At 36.4% G+C, this 17,743-nt stretch overlaps 1 protein-coding gene and 1 non-coding gene across 2 annotated transcripts; both read right to left on the reverse strand.

Moving 5' to 3' along the window:
- Positions 1 to 230: 230 nt before the first annotated feature.
- On the reverse strand, positions 231 to 7,031 carry LOC122664692 (H/ACA ribonucleoprotein complex subunit 2-like protein). The gene is made up of 4 exons (XM_043860636.1): positions 6,839 to 7,031; positions 6,640 to 6,709; positions 2,096 to 2,201; positions 231 to 439 (listed from the first exon to the last, which is right to left on the reverse strand). The coding sequence occupies exons 1-4, from the start codon at positions 6,963 to 6,965 to the stop codon at positions 278 to 280; spliced, it is 465 nt and encodes a 154-aa protein (XP_043716571.1). The 5' UTR covers positions 6,966 to 7,031; the 3' UTR covers positions 231 to 277.
- A 214-nt stretch (positions 7,032 to 7,245) lies between these two features.
- TRNAH-GUG lies at positions 7,246 to 7,317 on the reverse strand. Its single transcript has one exon. It is a non-coding gene; the product is annotated as a tRNA-His (tRNA).
- Between the last annotated feature and the right edge of the window lie 10,426 nt (positions 7,318 to 17,743).

Below are 17,743 nucleotides of genomic sequence, written 5' to 3' on the forward strand. Positions count from 1 at the left end.
AATGCTGAGATCCAACCAGAAAAATTTGCAAAACACACCTGTGATATGAACTGGAAAAAAAAAATTAAACAAAGAAAGAAAAGATCTATCATTTAGCTTTGCATGGCTCCGCTTGCTGGGTTTTCTCCAAAAACAGGTATGGCTTAAAAGCCTGTCTTTGATTTGGCTCCTCAATACACAATGTCAAAAAGCTAAGCACATGACAATATAAATAGAACCCATGCAGAAACCCTCAGTAAAGACTAAAGAGGTTGAATTGGTTCATCAGCTCAATCTTTCAGAAGAGAGAGGATGCAAGCTCACTCACATCTGACACAACTTGGTCGTAATCTGCCTTCAGTTTCTCCTGTTCCTCCTGGGGCAGCTCTCCTTTTGTGGGCTTCGTTAGTACCAAAATGCAGCAAGTAGGCCTCTTGGTGGATCCAGCAATAGCAAGATCCTGGTAAGTCGAAATGAATATTTTAATTGATAATAACAATAGCACACGCATATAAATAACTAAAGCAAAACATTGAAAACAAGTGAAGAAAAAAAAAAAAACCCCACGCCATCTATGTAGGGATGCTTTCCCACGCCCTCACACCCCTGACACTCTCTCCTCCTTGACCATGTGGGCTCTCAATTGACAACTGATTCTTGCAGCCTGATTGGTGTGGCGTGGGAGATTATCTCAGACTGGATGCATCAGAAACCCTCTCCCAAAAACAAAACAAGAAACATGCAAAACAAAATAAACTTCTAGGTGTAGCATTCTCTGTGGGGAACGCGGCCCCTGCACGTACAGGGGCCAACGAGAATGCATGCAGAAGCATCTTTGGGGGGGCAGAATTTCTGCCTTTCATAGGATGTGGGGCGGTCATTTCGCCCACACCGTGTCTGGGCTTGGACGGTACACTACCCCCACAGAACTTCTCTCCAAACTTCAAAATGGTGGAAGATTTACCCCCACACGCATGGAGTAACAACTGAGTGTGAAATGGCACCTCAGAATAAGCAAAAGGCACATGAATCAGATAGGGACACACGGACATGATATTAGGCAATGCAAGGCCTCATGGTGTATAATAGATTTATCATAATAATATAAAGGGCAAAGGTTCTCTAAGCCGCCAAGGTACCCTACGGGGCATAGAATACCCGGGCAGTTCAGAGATACTTTTCCCTAATATCAATTACGGAAGGGGATCACTGCCGGCGTGTAATGGAATCCCCAAGCCCAACCAATGGGGGCATGGAAGGGGGCACTACATGGTTTGTCAACATGGGATCCACATAGTAGGAAAGAGAGAGAATGTTAGGATAGAGATGTGAGAGGGTGACGGTGTGAATGGCCTTTTCCCTATAAATTAACATAGAAAAGTATGCCTATAAATGTAATATTGCTAAAACATATAGGAAGACTAGAACTTAGTCCCGATTAGGAAAGTCCATTTGTTTACCCTATAGCCTGATCATAAGCACAACCTGCAATACAACAATTCCTACAAAACCAATGGCTGCCAGGCCACCACTCGGATGATCCTTAACCCAAACTATGTGCCAGCCAGACCTATCATGACAGTTGAGTGAAGAATTCTTTTGTACAAGTTATAGTCCCGTAAGATTAAGTCGGCCAGCCTTGGCGCAACGGTTAAGTTACACTATTGCAACCTGTTTGTTGAGACAGCCTTTCGGGCAAAGCAAGGTGTAAAGCTGTATACATTTGCCCCTCCCAGATCCTGCAGTAACGGGAGCCTTGTGCACTGGGATGCTCCTTTTACAGTCAAACCTTGGTCGCAAAAATATTAAATTTATTGGTCAGGAGAAAAAGGTGTGAAGCCTATTTCACTGTTATAATATGAATGATGTGAATCACTGATTACAGTCAGTGATGGAAAGCCAGTTGAAGATGACAACAGGATTCAGGGCAGCTGTATGAGCATAGATAACACCTTCAAGTGTTTAATAACACTACTATTAAGGAAGGGAAAAAACACAGATGTTTTAATGACACTACTATTAAGGAAGAATATTGAAGGAAAAAAAAAAACAGATGTTCTTAGCACAAAAAGAAAGTAACATAGAGATAAGAGTATCAGAGAGAATTGAAACTTACTTCCTTGGAGGGAACATATATATATGGAATATCAGCCTCTTCACATAAGATTGGAACATGTGTAATAACATCAATAGGAGAAATGTTTCCAGCTATAATGCATAAACTGCAACCACCAAATAGATAGAAATAAAGACCCAATATTTCACATAGCTGGAAAAATTCAAGGTACCAAGGACAAGAACATATTATGAGAGAGAGAGAGAGAATGTGCATGTGCATTTGCAAGCATTGCCTCACCAGTCTTTAAAATTAAGCTACTTCAATGCATTACTCAATCTATACAGGAACAACAGACTTTAAACAAGCACTATTTTGTTTAAAGAAAATTTATTGAAAAGAAAGGAATGCAAAGCTAAGATAAAAGAAGAAGAACTCCAACCTACAAAGGTTGGGAACCCAAAATCTGAACTACATGACAAAAATAAAGTGAGAACAGTAGACCGAAAAGGTCTGGGTTTCAATGACGCAGAGTCGCTGCATAGATAAGGGTCTAGGACGACCCACAAATAAAACTATTGACTCCACTCCGAACTATTCTCCAACCAAAGGTCGGGTTTGTGTCGAGTTGCGGACCAAGGAAGGTGTTTGGCACACAGGTCCAACCAGTTAAACCAGACTTCAATCCGTTAGGTATACTATCAGATATAATAAGCCACATGCATCATGATATACTTTGCAAAATAATACACAAGGAAAAGAAGAGAGACAAGAACACTCACGTCTATCCAGCTGTGCTACAACACAAAGGTTACTTACTATATATAATGATAAAAGTAAACAAATAAAGATGTGTTAACCCTATGTTAAGCTACTGTTTACTGTCTAAACAATACATGAAGGTGTTAATATACAGATGTAAGAAATTACAGAAATGCCACTCTGAATCTAAAACATGAAATATCCTCAACCAAAGGAGCATGTTACTAACTCAAAATCATATGCTGATGATATCAAATCTCACAAACAAAGAGCAATACCAATAAAAAATTATAATTATTATAAGATCCGTACATAAATAAAAGGACAAAATTACCTAAATACCCCAATATACAGAAAACTAGCCTAATATGCAAAGTAAAATTAGGAAAAATAGCACAAAGGTATACTAACCCAATGTGACATAATTTACATAGAAAAACTATCAACATATGTTAGAAACCATTAAAATAAATATAAAAATAACATCCTAATTTTAATATGTATGCATGCATGCAAAGACAATGAAAATGACTAGAAATAAAACCTATAAAAACAAGCTGATGAAAGAGACATCAATATGGCGTTAAGCATCACAAACCCGTGGCTTTCCATCAACAAAAAATCCTAGAAAGCAAGACAAAACAACAAAACAAAACCTAAACAAAAGGAACATAAAACTATAAAAACAGTACATGAAGCACAAAAAATAAGGAAAAAATAGTAAATGCCAATGGAAAAATCATGAACGAAAGCTGACAAGGCCTACTAACTTGCTATACAAAAAGATCCATGCCACATCCCTTAGGGTCTTTGGATAGGTTTAGGTCAGTCACATTGTCAACAACGACCAATGCCGGCAAGGAATCTACCGACAAGCAATGAGGGAGTCGGCGCCTGCGACTGGTTGACTACTAATCAGCCGACCAAACGACAGTGTCAATAGATTCCTTTTTTGTTTCTGCTCGAGCCAGTTTACCTCAACTGACTTGGGTTGAGTTTTGGGTTCGGACCTAGACCAAATTTGACCTTGGGCCAAAGCTGGGCCTGCTTTTAGGTTTGGGTCAGGTCTCACCTATGCATGAAAATTCCATTTTCCATCTTTACTAAAAAAATTCATTTTTTCCATTTCAATGCTAAGTTTATTTGAAGGATTTGGAACATCACCAAGGTCACAATAAATCTTCAGATCTATAAAAAAAAAAGAAGGTCCCGCAACATCTCAGAACACCTTGATCATATTATCCTAGCCCGCTACCAAAGTGACAAAATGAGTTGTCTACAAAAAGGTCTAAAGTACAAAGAATCCTCATAACTTCGGCCCCAACCTCACTCATCAACTATTAAGGTAATGGCATTAGATTAGTTTAGAAAAGGAATAGGATTCCATGAACAATCATCGCTATAAAATGAATTGGGACGAATAATCATGTCATGGCATTCAAGTTCTTCACTATTCCTAGTGACGTATAGAGGGCTTCATAGCTAGCATTCAGACATGTAACAAATTTTTCAAACAATTAATGTTGATCAACATATGACAAAATTACAAATCTTATTAGAGAAGACATGTTAGATCACAATCAGGAAACCTGGTGTCCTGGTGACGCATGGACTTTGCACACATAGCAAAAGAAGCAAGCAAAGTAATACCTTTGCGACAAGCAAAACAAGGAACCAGACTGATCCACCATTCAACTACCAATGTACTATACAACTGCTAAACCATTGTTTATTCAATCTGTACTTTGTCAAGTTAGAGATCCAGGGCTATCAGATACCATTGAACTGTCAACCCCAAAACATGCGCCAGTTGAAGTTTCACCGAACGCTATGAGTTAACAAGGACACTCTACAATTCACAGAGTCATCAATGCGATCTTATACATTAATGCATATACTAACTGATGGTACATAATTTAATCGAATATATTAATGCATGGTAAGGGATCATAGGGCGTACCCAGTGCACGAGGCTCCTGCCACTGAGAGTCTAGGGAGCTTCATAATGTACACAGCCTTACCCCTGCTTTAACAGAGAGGCTGTTTCCAGATTCGAACCCGTGACCACTTGGTCACAATGGAACAACCTTTACCGTTTCACCAAGGCCCGCCCTCTATGGTAAGGGATCATAAAATTGTACAAATGATAAGAATTACATTGGGTGGCAACACATAAACAGTTATCAATGTCAAAAAGAAAGGTCCATCTCAAGATCATTTTTCTTGATCAAATTCATGGAGAGACTGGGTACTTGGATAGGGATTCACTACATCAAAATGTATATGCATACAGAAAGCTGAATCTCAAGATCATGAGATGCCATCTCAAACACTGTGCTCTGCTTGGGAACTGCACCTCAAGTTACAGCCATTTCACTAAATGATACAAAATATAAAGAGCTCAAATTCTTTTTGAGTAATTCATGAATTCTCTATATGCACTTAATTTGTACAATCTTAAAAACACATAGAGAGAACATCGACATAAATGCCATGCTGTCAAGATTATCGTCAGCACATATAAGTAATTAAGGGAATCACAAAACACTCTGTGATTTTCCTAGTGATATCAAGCAACTCTTGACCTCTACATGTCACATAGAGATAACATTAACAAAAATCCCATGCTGTCAGAGTTATCATCAGCACATATAAGTAATTAAGGGAATCACAAAATACTCTGATTTTCCTAGTGAATATCAAGTAACTCTTGACCTCTACATGCCAAATTCATCTATCTAAAGGTAAGAAGACATGCAGATGTAGTCTTTGCAGAAAACTTTATTTTCAGTAAAAAAATTCTACCTACCAAGTAAAATTATTTTTCCATAATAATTGCCAACAGACTCTATCATTTATTCAGAACAACCATGCAAGAAGCATAAACAGTGTGCATGGAAAAGTGGAAAATAATCCCAAACATGTGTCTTTTTTCTTTCCATACTTCTGCGAAAACCATTTTCACACAGTGGTTTCCATATATTTAATTGTAAAAATAAAGGGCTATCATGTTGAGGCTTTAATAACTGTAATAAGACATTCTATGACCCACAAAAGGTGAAAAAACAGAAGAAAATAACTAAAAAGTATTGTATACGGTGAGATTTCTGAAGAAAATAACTAAACATTTCTTCATTCATAAATATTAACCGCAAAAAGAATTAGCAAACGCTACTTATTGTTTCATGTATCAAATAGATGTAATCATATCCTAGGACTTGAGGAGAATACCACCAAATCAAACCACCAGCTCAACCAACTAAAGTTTCTTGGTATCTCTCATTTTATAAATAACCTTCACATCAGTATCATCCCATGGGGGTTGATTCAGCTAACTTCTATGCGTCCTTGGAGAATACTTCTTTCAGATATTAAGCTGATGTTATTAAACCAGGATCTTCTTAAAAATAGTCACAAACAATAGATCCCATATTTTGAAAGTGCACACTGCCCAAAAATTCCCATCAAACAATAGATCCCATCTACTTTTGTATCATATACAGAAACCACAATCCCCCCCCCCCTCCCATTCTCAAAGGTGGTCGAATAACAGTTTAAGCAACATGATAAGGATATGCAAAACATTTTCTTGACCTCTTTGCTGGTAGGTGCAATTACTAAACCATTTCTGTAAGCTGTGTGCACACGTAAACAAAAATTGAACTGCCCAGTATTTACTTCAATTATTCCGTATACACATTCACAAAGAGTGTGCATTAAGTTCAACTTTTGAGTTTTTAAGAATCACAAGAGAGAGAGAGAGAGACAACAATAGTTCATACGGGTATTACAAAAGAAAAATGTAAAAATTAAATTTTTTAGGTTGGGGGTGGGGATCTAACCCTTTGTTACCGCGACGGATACTTTTAACCACCTCCTTCACTCCTCTTTTCAAGCATTTGTGTTCAGAAGCTGGCAAAGAACACAAAAATAAAGTTAGGACAACTAAGGAAGGAAGGAAGGAAGTACACTCATCAACCATTTAACCCAGAATTTCTTGCAACACTAACAAAGACGAGAACTTTGCGGAATAAATAATACCTCTTCTGACGAGCTTGAGAGTTCTCTTGCAGAGCTTCTTCCCCGCCAGTGGTTTCGCTATGGGTGCGAGAGCCAGCATCTTCTTTCTGTCCTTCTGCGATTTCTCCGTTTCACTGTCGCTTCCCATCTCTCTCTCTCTTTCTCTCTCTCTGTAGAAGTGGCGGAGGAATGGAAAGTAGAAAGCAAGAAAACGAAACAGAGAAGAGAGAAGGGTTTAAGGAGTCTTAGATGTCCTCTCTTCTACTCCGGTCTTCTTTTTAAGGGTTCTAAGCTGCTAACGGTTGAACCAATCGGGCTAACATGAAGCCGCGATCGGGACTCGGGAGTTTACAAAAATCGGTTTTGTAAAAATTGATCGTGGAGGACAGTTGGGGAAAAAAAAAAAAGTGGAAAAATAGATAAAAAGATGTGGCTGCTGGGATTCGAGCCCAGGTCTCTACGGCCACAACGTAGAATTCTTACCACTAAACTACAGCCACCGAGTATTATTATTTATAATATTTAGTTTAGATTTTCTAGTAAAGGATTGATAGGAAGGGAAGTGAAAATTTGTAAACCTAAAAAATAATTTTTTGTAACATTTACTCATGTGATTGTATACTATTTAAATTTATTACTATATTTAGTAATTATACATTTTACATGTAATTTTATTTTACATTTTAAACCAAAGGGAATTTGATGTAAAGTAAAGTCACATTTAATAACCAAATATGGAATGATTTGGAGTTAATGATATAGTCACATGGGGTAATGATTACAAAAGTTTTTTTTTGAAGTACGAAAATTTCACTTCCCTTCTCTTTAATTCTCCTTGCAACCAAATTGCGAGAAACCATGACTGTAAGACTGAAGTGTGGTATTCTTTGTTTACTTTCATCCCATGTCTTTCTTAGTTTTGATATTTCATGTTAATGCATGATAGGTTTTAATAAGCTAAGGTAAAACTCACGATTTTTTCATTTATCTTTATTATGATCCAATTTATGTTGTTTAATAAAACTTAAATTGGTATTGCGATCAATTTAATAATAATCATATTTTTTTCCTTTTCATTAAGTCCTATTTTTATGTTATCAAAATTTTCCTATAAATAACAATACAAAAATTTCTTATTTTTAATGCCTTTATTTTTTTTTCATTTTACGTCAAACCAAATAATGAAATTTTATTTTACAAGAAAAAAACTTTTTTTACAGGCAAACAAAATGGAGGCTTATGAGAGGATAATTGTTAGCATAAGTGGGTTGAGGCTAGTGTAGTTTCTTAACCCCCAGGAGGTTTCGAGTTTGTGACCTCTATTCCTATCTAGTTTAGGAATCGCCCCACCAAGAAAATAGACGCTTATGAACTAGGAACTTCAACCATCTATAGTGACCCTAAGATAATAATGTCAACAGAAATATGGAATGTGTTTTTTAGCAAAGAGAAAATAAAGAACCCAACGTACCAACTTTGGTATTGTAGTAAAGTCTTTAACTATTGATAACCATAGCTTGTTTGATTTGGACTTCAACTCAGCTCGAGGCCCTTAAGATTCAACTGGGCTAAAGGATTTGTGTAATAAGAAATTTTTATTATGAAGATTTTATTCTAGTTTGGCAATACTATAGAGTATCTCTATTCCAACACCAAGTTCTGTCATGTGACAAGCTGAAGTTGCAATTTTGGCTGTAATGGATATCTAGAAAATAGTCTACATTGGCCACATGCCCTATTTCTTACTCAAATTAAGTCACAGTTCATCCCATCTATTAACATATCCCCTTGTATTTTCACTTGGCCATTTCTTTTTTTCTTTTTTTTTTTAAGTTTCATTTTTCATTGGATATTCAGAGCTTTATTTTGCTACTTGAAGTACATTTTAGTTGAAACTTTTCATGTGAGAAGGGCAATTGGAATCCACATGTCCACAAAATTTCATCTCTATCCATTCTACCACATGACAAATATTGGTAATAGACTAAAGAAACTCAAGTCTTATCAAACTAAAAAATCCTATAATCTATAGAAACTAATAATGTGGTTTAATTCATAATTATTTAACTTCATAATATTAGAAAATAACAAAGAGTATTGGTGGAGTGGCATAGAGGTATCAACTAGTCAGTCCTAATAAATTTCGGCAAGGTCTAATTATAAGATTTTCATAAGGTGGGCTGGTATAGTCCCACTTTATTTTAACAAAATCGATTTAGTTGTGTTGATGGGAGCTACCTTAATGGTATGAGTCCAGTTACTATGTGTAGACCTAAGGTATTGTTTCCTTAATGGGAAGGAAACCCTAGTTTCTTTGCAAGGTTGGTCTCTACCCTCACCAATATAAATAGTTGTCACTGGCCCATTAAGTGACTAACCTAAGAAAACCTAAAGTTGAGAGGAAGAGGGTAGACCAGACCAACGCAGTTCGTGTGCGACAGAGATCCTCAAGAATTCGATTTCTACAACCATGGATCCAGGTACACCAATCACACCCTTGGATTTATTTGTATGCTCATTGATCTCTATGAATGTTCTACATGATTTATTCTATCAATGGTATCAGAGCAAGGTTTCATGGTAGACATGGGCTACAATACTTCTTTTTTTTTTTTTTTTGTATGTTGTGTTTGCATGTGCCGCACTATGGCTGAAACCATGGTCATAGTTTGTTGTGATGGTATGTCCTTGAGTTTTGCTAATTCCATAAATTCAAGCCAACCAAACCCTATGATAGTAGCCAGGTAAAACAGGTTTTAATACCAATTTCAGGAACCCTTTAATAAGGATTTTAGAGGGTGTTCAACCACCTTCAAGGTCAGAATCTGGGTTGTTTTTTTTTTTGGCCACTGGTGACGTTTTTATTAAAAAAAAAAAAAAAAAAAAAAACAATTGTCGTTTCCTTCACTGGTTTTGCATAAGTTTTTTTTATATATGGTTTACTGGGATTGGATCCATGTATTTTGGCATTTTGATGCCAGCTGAATGCTCATCGAAGCTTGATGGTCGTTTGGCCGCAAGTTCCCAGGCCATCGGCCTCTAGTTCGGCCGCCGTAAATGGAGGCGGTGGTGTTTTGAAACCCTAAATGGGTTTTATCTTGATTCATGATAATTGGCTGTTTTATCGGCATATGAGGCTGGCATCATGGTCTCCGCTGGAAGGCAGACATTTCGCCGGCATCTTCCTTGACCATCGGCTCCTAGTTCTGCCACCGCAAGAGGCGGGGGCGATTGTTTTTCTTAAAACCTTATAAGAGTTTTTTCGCAAAATCATAGTTGTCGTTAGGTTTTACCGGCCATTGAGGTCGAGATTTTGGTCGACGAAGTTGGGTATTTGTTTGTCGATGACATCGTAACCGCCAACTCCCTGGTTTGGCCGCCACTAAGGGCGATAATGGGTTTTTTTTTTTTAAACCCTAAAACTATTTCGTTTCTAGTTTCGATTTGGGGAAGAAAATGGGGAAATATTCCCCATCTGATTCCCCCATTTAAATAAAAAATAAAAAAAGGAAAGTCAAAAAGATCAGGTGACCCCATTTCTATCATGCGCCACTGGCTTTGCTAACGTGCGATCGGGTCAGGTCAACCTGATAACCCGATCAGGTGACCTAAAAAGTTGACCCGACCTGACCCAGTTGACCGATCAAAAAGATCAGACCCATTTGACCGGTTTAGGTCTGGTCCATCGGTTCGGTTCTGGTTCATTCAAAAAGAAAAAAGGAGAGAGAAAAATAGAAACAGAAATAGAAATTGATTTGGTTTAGTTTTTCTCTTTTTTTCTATTTTATAAACAAAAACAAAAAAGGAAATAGAAATAAAAGGTTTTAGTTTTCTATTTCTGTTTCTATTTTTGTTTATACCTTGTGTTGTTCAGATCTGTCACGAAATGTTTATTATACCTTGTGATGTTACACACTGTACCGATAGGGAACACTATTGTATGCCAACACTTAAAAAATCTTGTGTTCCATATTACTTAGTGACATTCTGTTTTGTTCCAATAGGAACACTTTAAGTGTTTGATTTATACCTCGTTATGTTTCAAATTGACACAATAGGAAACTCTTATGTATGATTAGGGGTGTCAACCGGTCGGGCTCGATCGGTCTCGGTAGGGCCTAGTTGAGTCTCACCAATTTTATAGGTTGCACCGTGTCCGACCATTTAGCCATTCGGGCTTGCCTTGGGTGGGCATGGTACGGTTTCATTTCGATCGATCGGTGTTCGGTCTTTAATCGGGGCAGCTTTATTCAGGCTAAACGGGTCTAAAACGGGCTAATGAGTCGTTTAACTCTAAACGGTCTCTAAACGGTATGGGCTTACTAATTGACATGTAACCAAAATTTTAAGTTCAAACCATCACACCGTTGGGCACTCACTGTACATCTCAACTCAAAATCAAATAAAACTTATCCTAACTAAAATAGCAACAGAACACCGAATAGAAGCATATCTAACAAAGTAAGTAAAGGGAAAAATAATAACAGAACAACACCAAATAGTAACACTTCTAACAAACTAAGTAGAGGGCAATAAAAAAATAACAACACAATACTAAATAGAAGCACATCTAACAAAGTAAGATCTAAAAACTAAAACTAAGCCTCATCTCACCTACATTAAGTGTATCTAAATCTAACCAATAAATGTCAAAGACCAACAAAAAAACAAACAAAAAAAAGAAAATTTGTAGGGAAGGGGAGAGGAAATTTATAAGTTAAAGGGTCGGGCTAGGTCGGGTTGTAACAGGGCGGTCTAGGTCGGGCCTAAAATCGATTGATCCGGTCGGGGGCCTGACGGGCTAGGACCCCACACCGGGACCGCCCGATTACTAAACATGTTGAGCTTAAGCCCGACACGTTTAGTAATCGGGTCGGGCCGGGCTTTAACCAGGCGGGCTCGGTCGGGCCTGGCTGGTGGGGCCTAGAATTGACACCCATATGTATGATAACACTTGAAATTTTTTCTATTGTACTTGTTACATGCTTAAAAAAGACTTTTAATAGAAATAAAATGAGCCCAATTGATTTTTTGGTGGCTTATTATTATAAAGTCCATTACATTTGAAAATGTGTAATATGGATATAAGTTTGTGTTAATTTTCTTTGTTAAAGGCTTATCATCGTTTTATGCCATGTTTAGAACATTGTCATATTGGTTGGTCGAACTGATGGGAGGATAGAATTATGTACTCTGAACCAGTTATATGGTTCAACCAGTGGGACGATGCAATTTAAATGTGAACCTTGTTAAGATTTTTGTTCAATTTGTATAGTTTGGTTCAATTCAGACTATGGATTATTCGTAAAAATTGATTTGGTTCATTCTATTTACAAAAGTAATTTCTATTTACAAAAGCAATTTCTGGTAGATATAATTCATGGAAACGTTTTAGAGAAATATTTTTGCTTCAGAATACTATTTATGTTCCATAGAAGTACTTCTATTTTAGGAAAATAGTTCTATTTTGAAAACAATTTTAGTAAAAGTGATTTTTAAAATTATTTTAAGGCTATTTTTAAGCCATTTTTGAACCGTTTTGATTCTAAATTTAAAGAGTATCTTGAACCGATGGGAATATAAAATTTAAATCAAGGGTAATTTAATGTTCCATACAATGTTAGGAACGTGTTAAAGTATACTCTCAATGTGAGAGACATTAAATTAAACTCCCACATAAAGGTCTGTTTGGCTGCTTTATGTATTTCTTTAGTTTTCTAAGGTGTTGTTTTGGATACATAAAGAATTGTTTGGCTGCATATTATTTGTTCAATTGTTTAATCATTTAATATGATTATTATACTTATTTTTTCTTATGTTATGTCACATATATGTACTTTTACAACATCACATTTTAGACTATTCTAAGTGTAGATTCAGTGCCATTAAGGTTGTGACATTTAACTATGTCACTAGGCAGTATATAAAACCACATGGATATTATAATACATTAAAAAATTTATGACATTTTGAATTATCATGAGGTATTATAATCAGTGATGTACGCTTTTGATTATTTATGACATTTAGAAAAATATAATTTTTAATGTCTGATATTTATAAGTTTGCCATTGAGGGGATATTGTTGCCACATGTTCCATCATTTTATATCGCATAAAGTTATTTTAGGCAATCTTATAAATATGTGAAGGCATTGAAATGTTATTTTTATAACTCCTGTACAAGATAAATATGATGATGTCCACGTCTAATCGAGGTTTTGGATCATTAAAGTAGTAAGCTTGGGCTTATAAAGTTACAGATTAAATACTTCCATCATAGTTTTAATGAAACCTATTTGAAAAGTCTTATAAATGAATTGACCATAAATTGTTTATGGAAGTGAATCAGAAATCATACAGTTTAAGTTTGATCTATTGAAATAATTTCTGAATTCTACATATGACCTTATGATTATTGTGTTTGGCTTCATTTCTAGAAATCGCTTCTGTAGATTGGTTCTATACGTATATCATTTATGGTCTTGAAAGTTATTTATCAATAAATATTTATGGATTATTTTCTGCATTTACATTTATTATTTTGGAACCTCTACAATGTTATAATCATGAACCTATTAACTTGTTAGTCCTACTATTGTGCAGTTGTATTTCTGTCATCGTATTTCACTAGGTTGGGTCGACTCAATAATCTGGTCCGTCGACTTATTTTGGGCCAGTAGACCCGTTGCCAATATGATCTTTTGATTTTGATTGATTTTGATCTTTTGGTTTAAGACCGAAATTCGAACAAGGTTGATTAGTTCAATAGAGTTCTAGATCTTATATGAAGTTTTCTTATGATGTCACCATGGAAAGATAGAATTATATCCTACTATGGGTGACGGATGCATTACACATTGGTTTATATGCATTACACTTGCCTTTCATGATTTTTTAGCTAATTTGATGTATTTTACTTGCTCATTGGTGTTATATAGTTTGTGACATTCAGTTTCATCACGAAGAATTGCATGTAGCCTATTCATGATATTGACATCCTGTGATAATTTTGAACGTCACGAAAAGATTAATTTAGGTGATATTTCTTTAAATATATTAGCTATGTGTGTTTTATGATAGAAGCAATATTGATGGAAATTATTGAAATAAAATGGGCATTCAGTAGCAATCCAAGTCTATGGGGTTCATGATTTAAGTGATTATGATTCCACTTAGTGGACTAGTTACTTGCATTGTGAGATCATCAATGATTATTCAGATGGATTGTAGTAAGAAAAATCATATAACAAACTATGTACTCTTGCCACCACAGGTGAGTCATCATTTGGTCGGTTTCACTTAACGGTGTGAGAGTGATGTTTTGGGCTTTGTTACTTTGGAGGTTCTTGTGTTACCACCACAGGTGACGGAATCTTTAGAGTGGTGTTGTTTCAAGTGTCTCGCCTTGCATGTGAGAAATTCTACTGCGTGTTGGGCGATCTTGCCACCACAGGTGTGACCCCGATGATACTGGATCTTTTCTTAGTTTATGTTTTCCTATAGTTACTGAAAATAAAATTGGGATAAATCTGATTAATAAGTCCTAATTAATCAGTTTTAGTCATATCATTGGGATATTGATATGCCTTCAGTTATTGTATATTGTATATTTTGATAAATTTTATATGATCATGTTTACCAGCTTTAACTTCTCAAGTATCTTCCATCAAAATCATGAATGGTTCCAATTTAGGGAATAGAACGAATTCTTTAATGTTTTCTGTAGCTATAATGAGAATAGATTTTGTCATTTTAGAGTTGACAAACCTCCCAAGCCATTAGCTGATAGCTCTATTGAAGATAAAGGTCTTTATGAAAAGTGGTAGGAGTCAAATCGGTTATGTCTGATAGTCATAATATACATTATGGAAATGACCATCAAGAAAAGTATTATTTTGATTGAGAGTGCTAAGGAATAGAAACTCATTACACCTATAAACAGAAGATTCATTGTTCATGATAAGCTTTAAAAGAACACTTACATGGATTTTGTGTTGTTTACAGCCAGTCCTTATAATAATGTGATTGTGTTTATGAATATATTATAAATTATTAATTATGTCATACACGTTGGGTGAAATAGAGATAAAATATTTAATGCTTTTCTTGTATGGTGTGTTATTCAGTTATTCTTGCCTTAGTTTGATCTCCTGTAAAACTCCTATATTGCTTAAAGTTATAATTGACTTGAAGTCAAGAGTTTTGATCAAAATAAAAGAATATAATAAAGAAAAATTACTATGAATCAAAACATTTATCTGAAGATCAGTGGGAATTAGATAATCTTTTCTTGTATTTTATAGTGATGATTTTTTTTTTTTTTTTTGTAAGTAATAATGTTACCCTTTTACTTGAGACAACACAGTAGTAATCATTTTGATAAGAAGATCTTAGTGAAGCCTCTTATGTTTAGGCATTAAGATTCACCGTAATAGAACTATATGTATTCTTGATTTATCTCAAAGGACCTCTAATGAAAGAAAACAGATTTACCAATACTCAGTGAACTCAGGTGAATAATACTCTTTATGCATCTAATGTTTGTAGTTTAATGTAACCATAAGAATACATATGGATTGATATTGCTTAATTTTGGAGTAGCACATTAGGTAACTGCCAAAATGACCTAAAAGATCATATGTGGATATCAGTTTGAAATGACAGATGGTGCTATATGTTAAAAAAGTGTTACGACCTGAAAAAAAAATTAATTAACCCGAACCCTAACCCAAATCTGAATACAGATCTGAAACCCGAAGTCGTGGCATTGTGTGCGTTACGGAATATTGATTTGATGTTGGAACGGATAGAAGATGAAGAAGGAATCCTGGTGGTAATCCGTCGCTTGTCAGTAAAATGATAGATACCTCTCCCGTGTGGTTGTGAAATCCACACGTAGATTTACAACTCACGGTAAGGAACCCCAACCTCGTATTAGATGTTTTTGGTATTATAAATGTGTTCATGTGTTGGCCTAACAATGGTCCAGGGATCAAACCATGGTTCCCTAGAGAGACCAAGATATTTATTCTTAGGGTTTTGCATGCCCTGGGTTAGCCCATGGTGTCCCATGGGTGTCCCATTTTAATTTTTAAGGCTTCCCATGGTCACCCATGGGAACCCTGGTGCATCCCTGTTAGGGTTTCTCCTTCCCTCATGTGTCCCATAAAATTTATTATCACCGTAGGGACGAAGAAACTCATCCCTAGTCCATCACATGGCAAGGGGAATCCATCCCTAACTCGAATGTGCAGCGAAAAAGGTCGATTCGAGTTTCTTTCGCATCCCATAAATATTAATAATCAATAAACTGAAGGAATTAATGAAGAACTGCTAACCTGGTGAGCCTCAAGTGTTGCTCCTCCAATAGACAGTGGTTCTTCCTCCAGCGAGCGCTCCAAGCAAACAGATCTGAACCTCCAATGGGGCTACCATAGTTCTACACGCCAGTCCCAGATGCCCTCAAACTCCTTAGCACAGATCTAGGGTTTCACAAACCCTAACTCTCAAACACAGGTGAGAGAGATCACAAGAGGGAGAGAGAGAAACCAAAAATGTAGGAGAGAGAGTGTCTGCTCCAAAAACGTGGAGAGCTTCTCCTTCTGTGTTTTTTGGTCCACTATTTATAATAATAGGGTTTAATTAAATCCTAGATAGATTTAATAGAGCCCTAGTGAGAGTCTGACTCTCTCTCTCTCAGTCTGGCAGTTCTGTTTAAACTCAAAGTACTACACAGGTGAAGAAGCAGAATCTAATAGAGAAAGTATTAATTAGATTCTTTATTTAATTATTAATGGATAATTACAATTAGCACCAAATCCATTAATTAAATAAAGAGCCAATTAAATTAGCAAATTTCAAATAACTCCCTATATGATAACAATTTATCATATACAACCCCCCCACTAATCAACACCATCATTATGGAATCTAGGGCATGTACACATGTACTGCCAAACCCCAATCCATAGTACATGTCCATATAAGAGCGTCTGTGCATCCGATCGGGTCCCGCAAAACTCAATAAAACACTTTATTTGAAATAACTATAAATAATGTATCATTTTATGTAAAATAAATTTTGCAAAATCATTTCCAAAACGGTACTGGATCCAGATTCTGATCCGACCATGCATAGACAGTCTCTATCTTGGTGTTCCCCAATCGGGCAGTGGTGACCGTGTTGGATAACCCCTTCACTCACAAAGTGTTCACGCATTCCCAGAACACCGATTTTGACTCGCTTGAGTCTCAGTCATTGATGAACCAAAGAATGCGATCACACTTTGCAGTGACAGGGTTCCCTCAGTGAGTGTCGGTGACACATGTCTATCCCTTCCTACATCGCGATAATACATGAGGGAATCGACAAAGTAGATTCTTCGCCAATGCACACATCAAACATGTGAGCATTCGCATTCGTACCCTGACATCACATGTCTAGGCATACCCAATGCGACGACCATATGATAAGGGTGCCCATCCCAAACCCTAGTTGTGACTACCATTTTAAGTATAACTTACGGACACATAATGCTCAAAAAGTTTATATCGTATGTGACAATATTAAACTAAAATGTATAAATGTTCAATACAAAGGTGAACCGAGTTGAACCGGACCAAATCGGGTTTGATGGACACACACTTGTCCAACATCGTGTGGGTCTGGTTGCGGAACGTTTTGACTTTTGGATGTTTCAACACGGAGAAAAAAAAAACTGGATTCTCAGGTAGATGTATTAGTTGATTGCTGCATCAACCAGAGAATCGTACCATCACGAATTTTACTCCAAGAGGCGCGGGGCCCAGTGTTTTGAGTCGGGGATCTCACCGTCGCACCCTGAATACTAGATTGGAATATTTTTCTCAACATTCTAGGACCCATGGGACCCACAAAAATCCAAATGTCTGCGTAAGGATCAAC

Source organism: Telopea speciosissima, chromosome 6, assembly GCF_018873765.1.
Source record: "Telopea speciosissima isolate NSW1024214 ecotype Mountain lineage chromosome 6, Tspe_v1, whole genome shotgun sequence".
Classification (NCBI taxonomy): domain Eukaryota; kingdom Viridiplantae; phylum Streptophyta; class Magnoliopsida; order Proteales; family Proteaceae; genus Telopea; species Telopea speciosissima.

Bases quoted from the DNA above. Each gene is read 5' to 3' on its own strand.
- LOC122664692 (XM_043860636.1), bottom strand. From the start codon at position 6,965: ATGGGAAGCGACAGTGAAACGGAGAAATCGCAGAAGGACAGAAAGAAG. The intron at 6,710-6,838 runs GTATTATTTATT...GTTCTTTGCCAG, and splicing joins TCTCAAGCTCGTCAGAAGAG to CTTCTGAACACAAATGCTTG. The intron at 2,202-6,639 runs GTTAGATCCCCA...TGGTGGTTGCAG, and splicing joins ATCCGTCGCGGTAACAAAGG to TTTATGCATTATAGCTGGAA.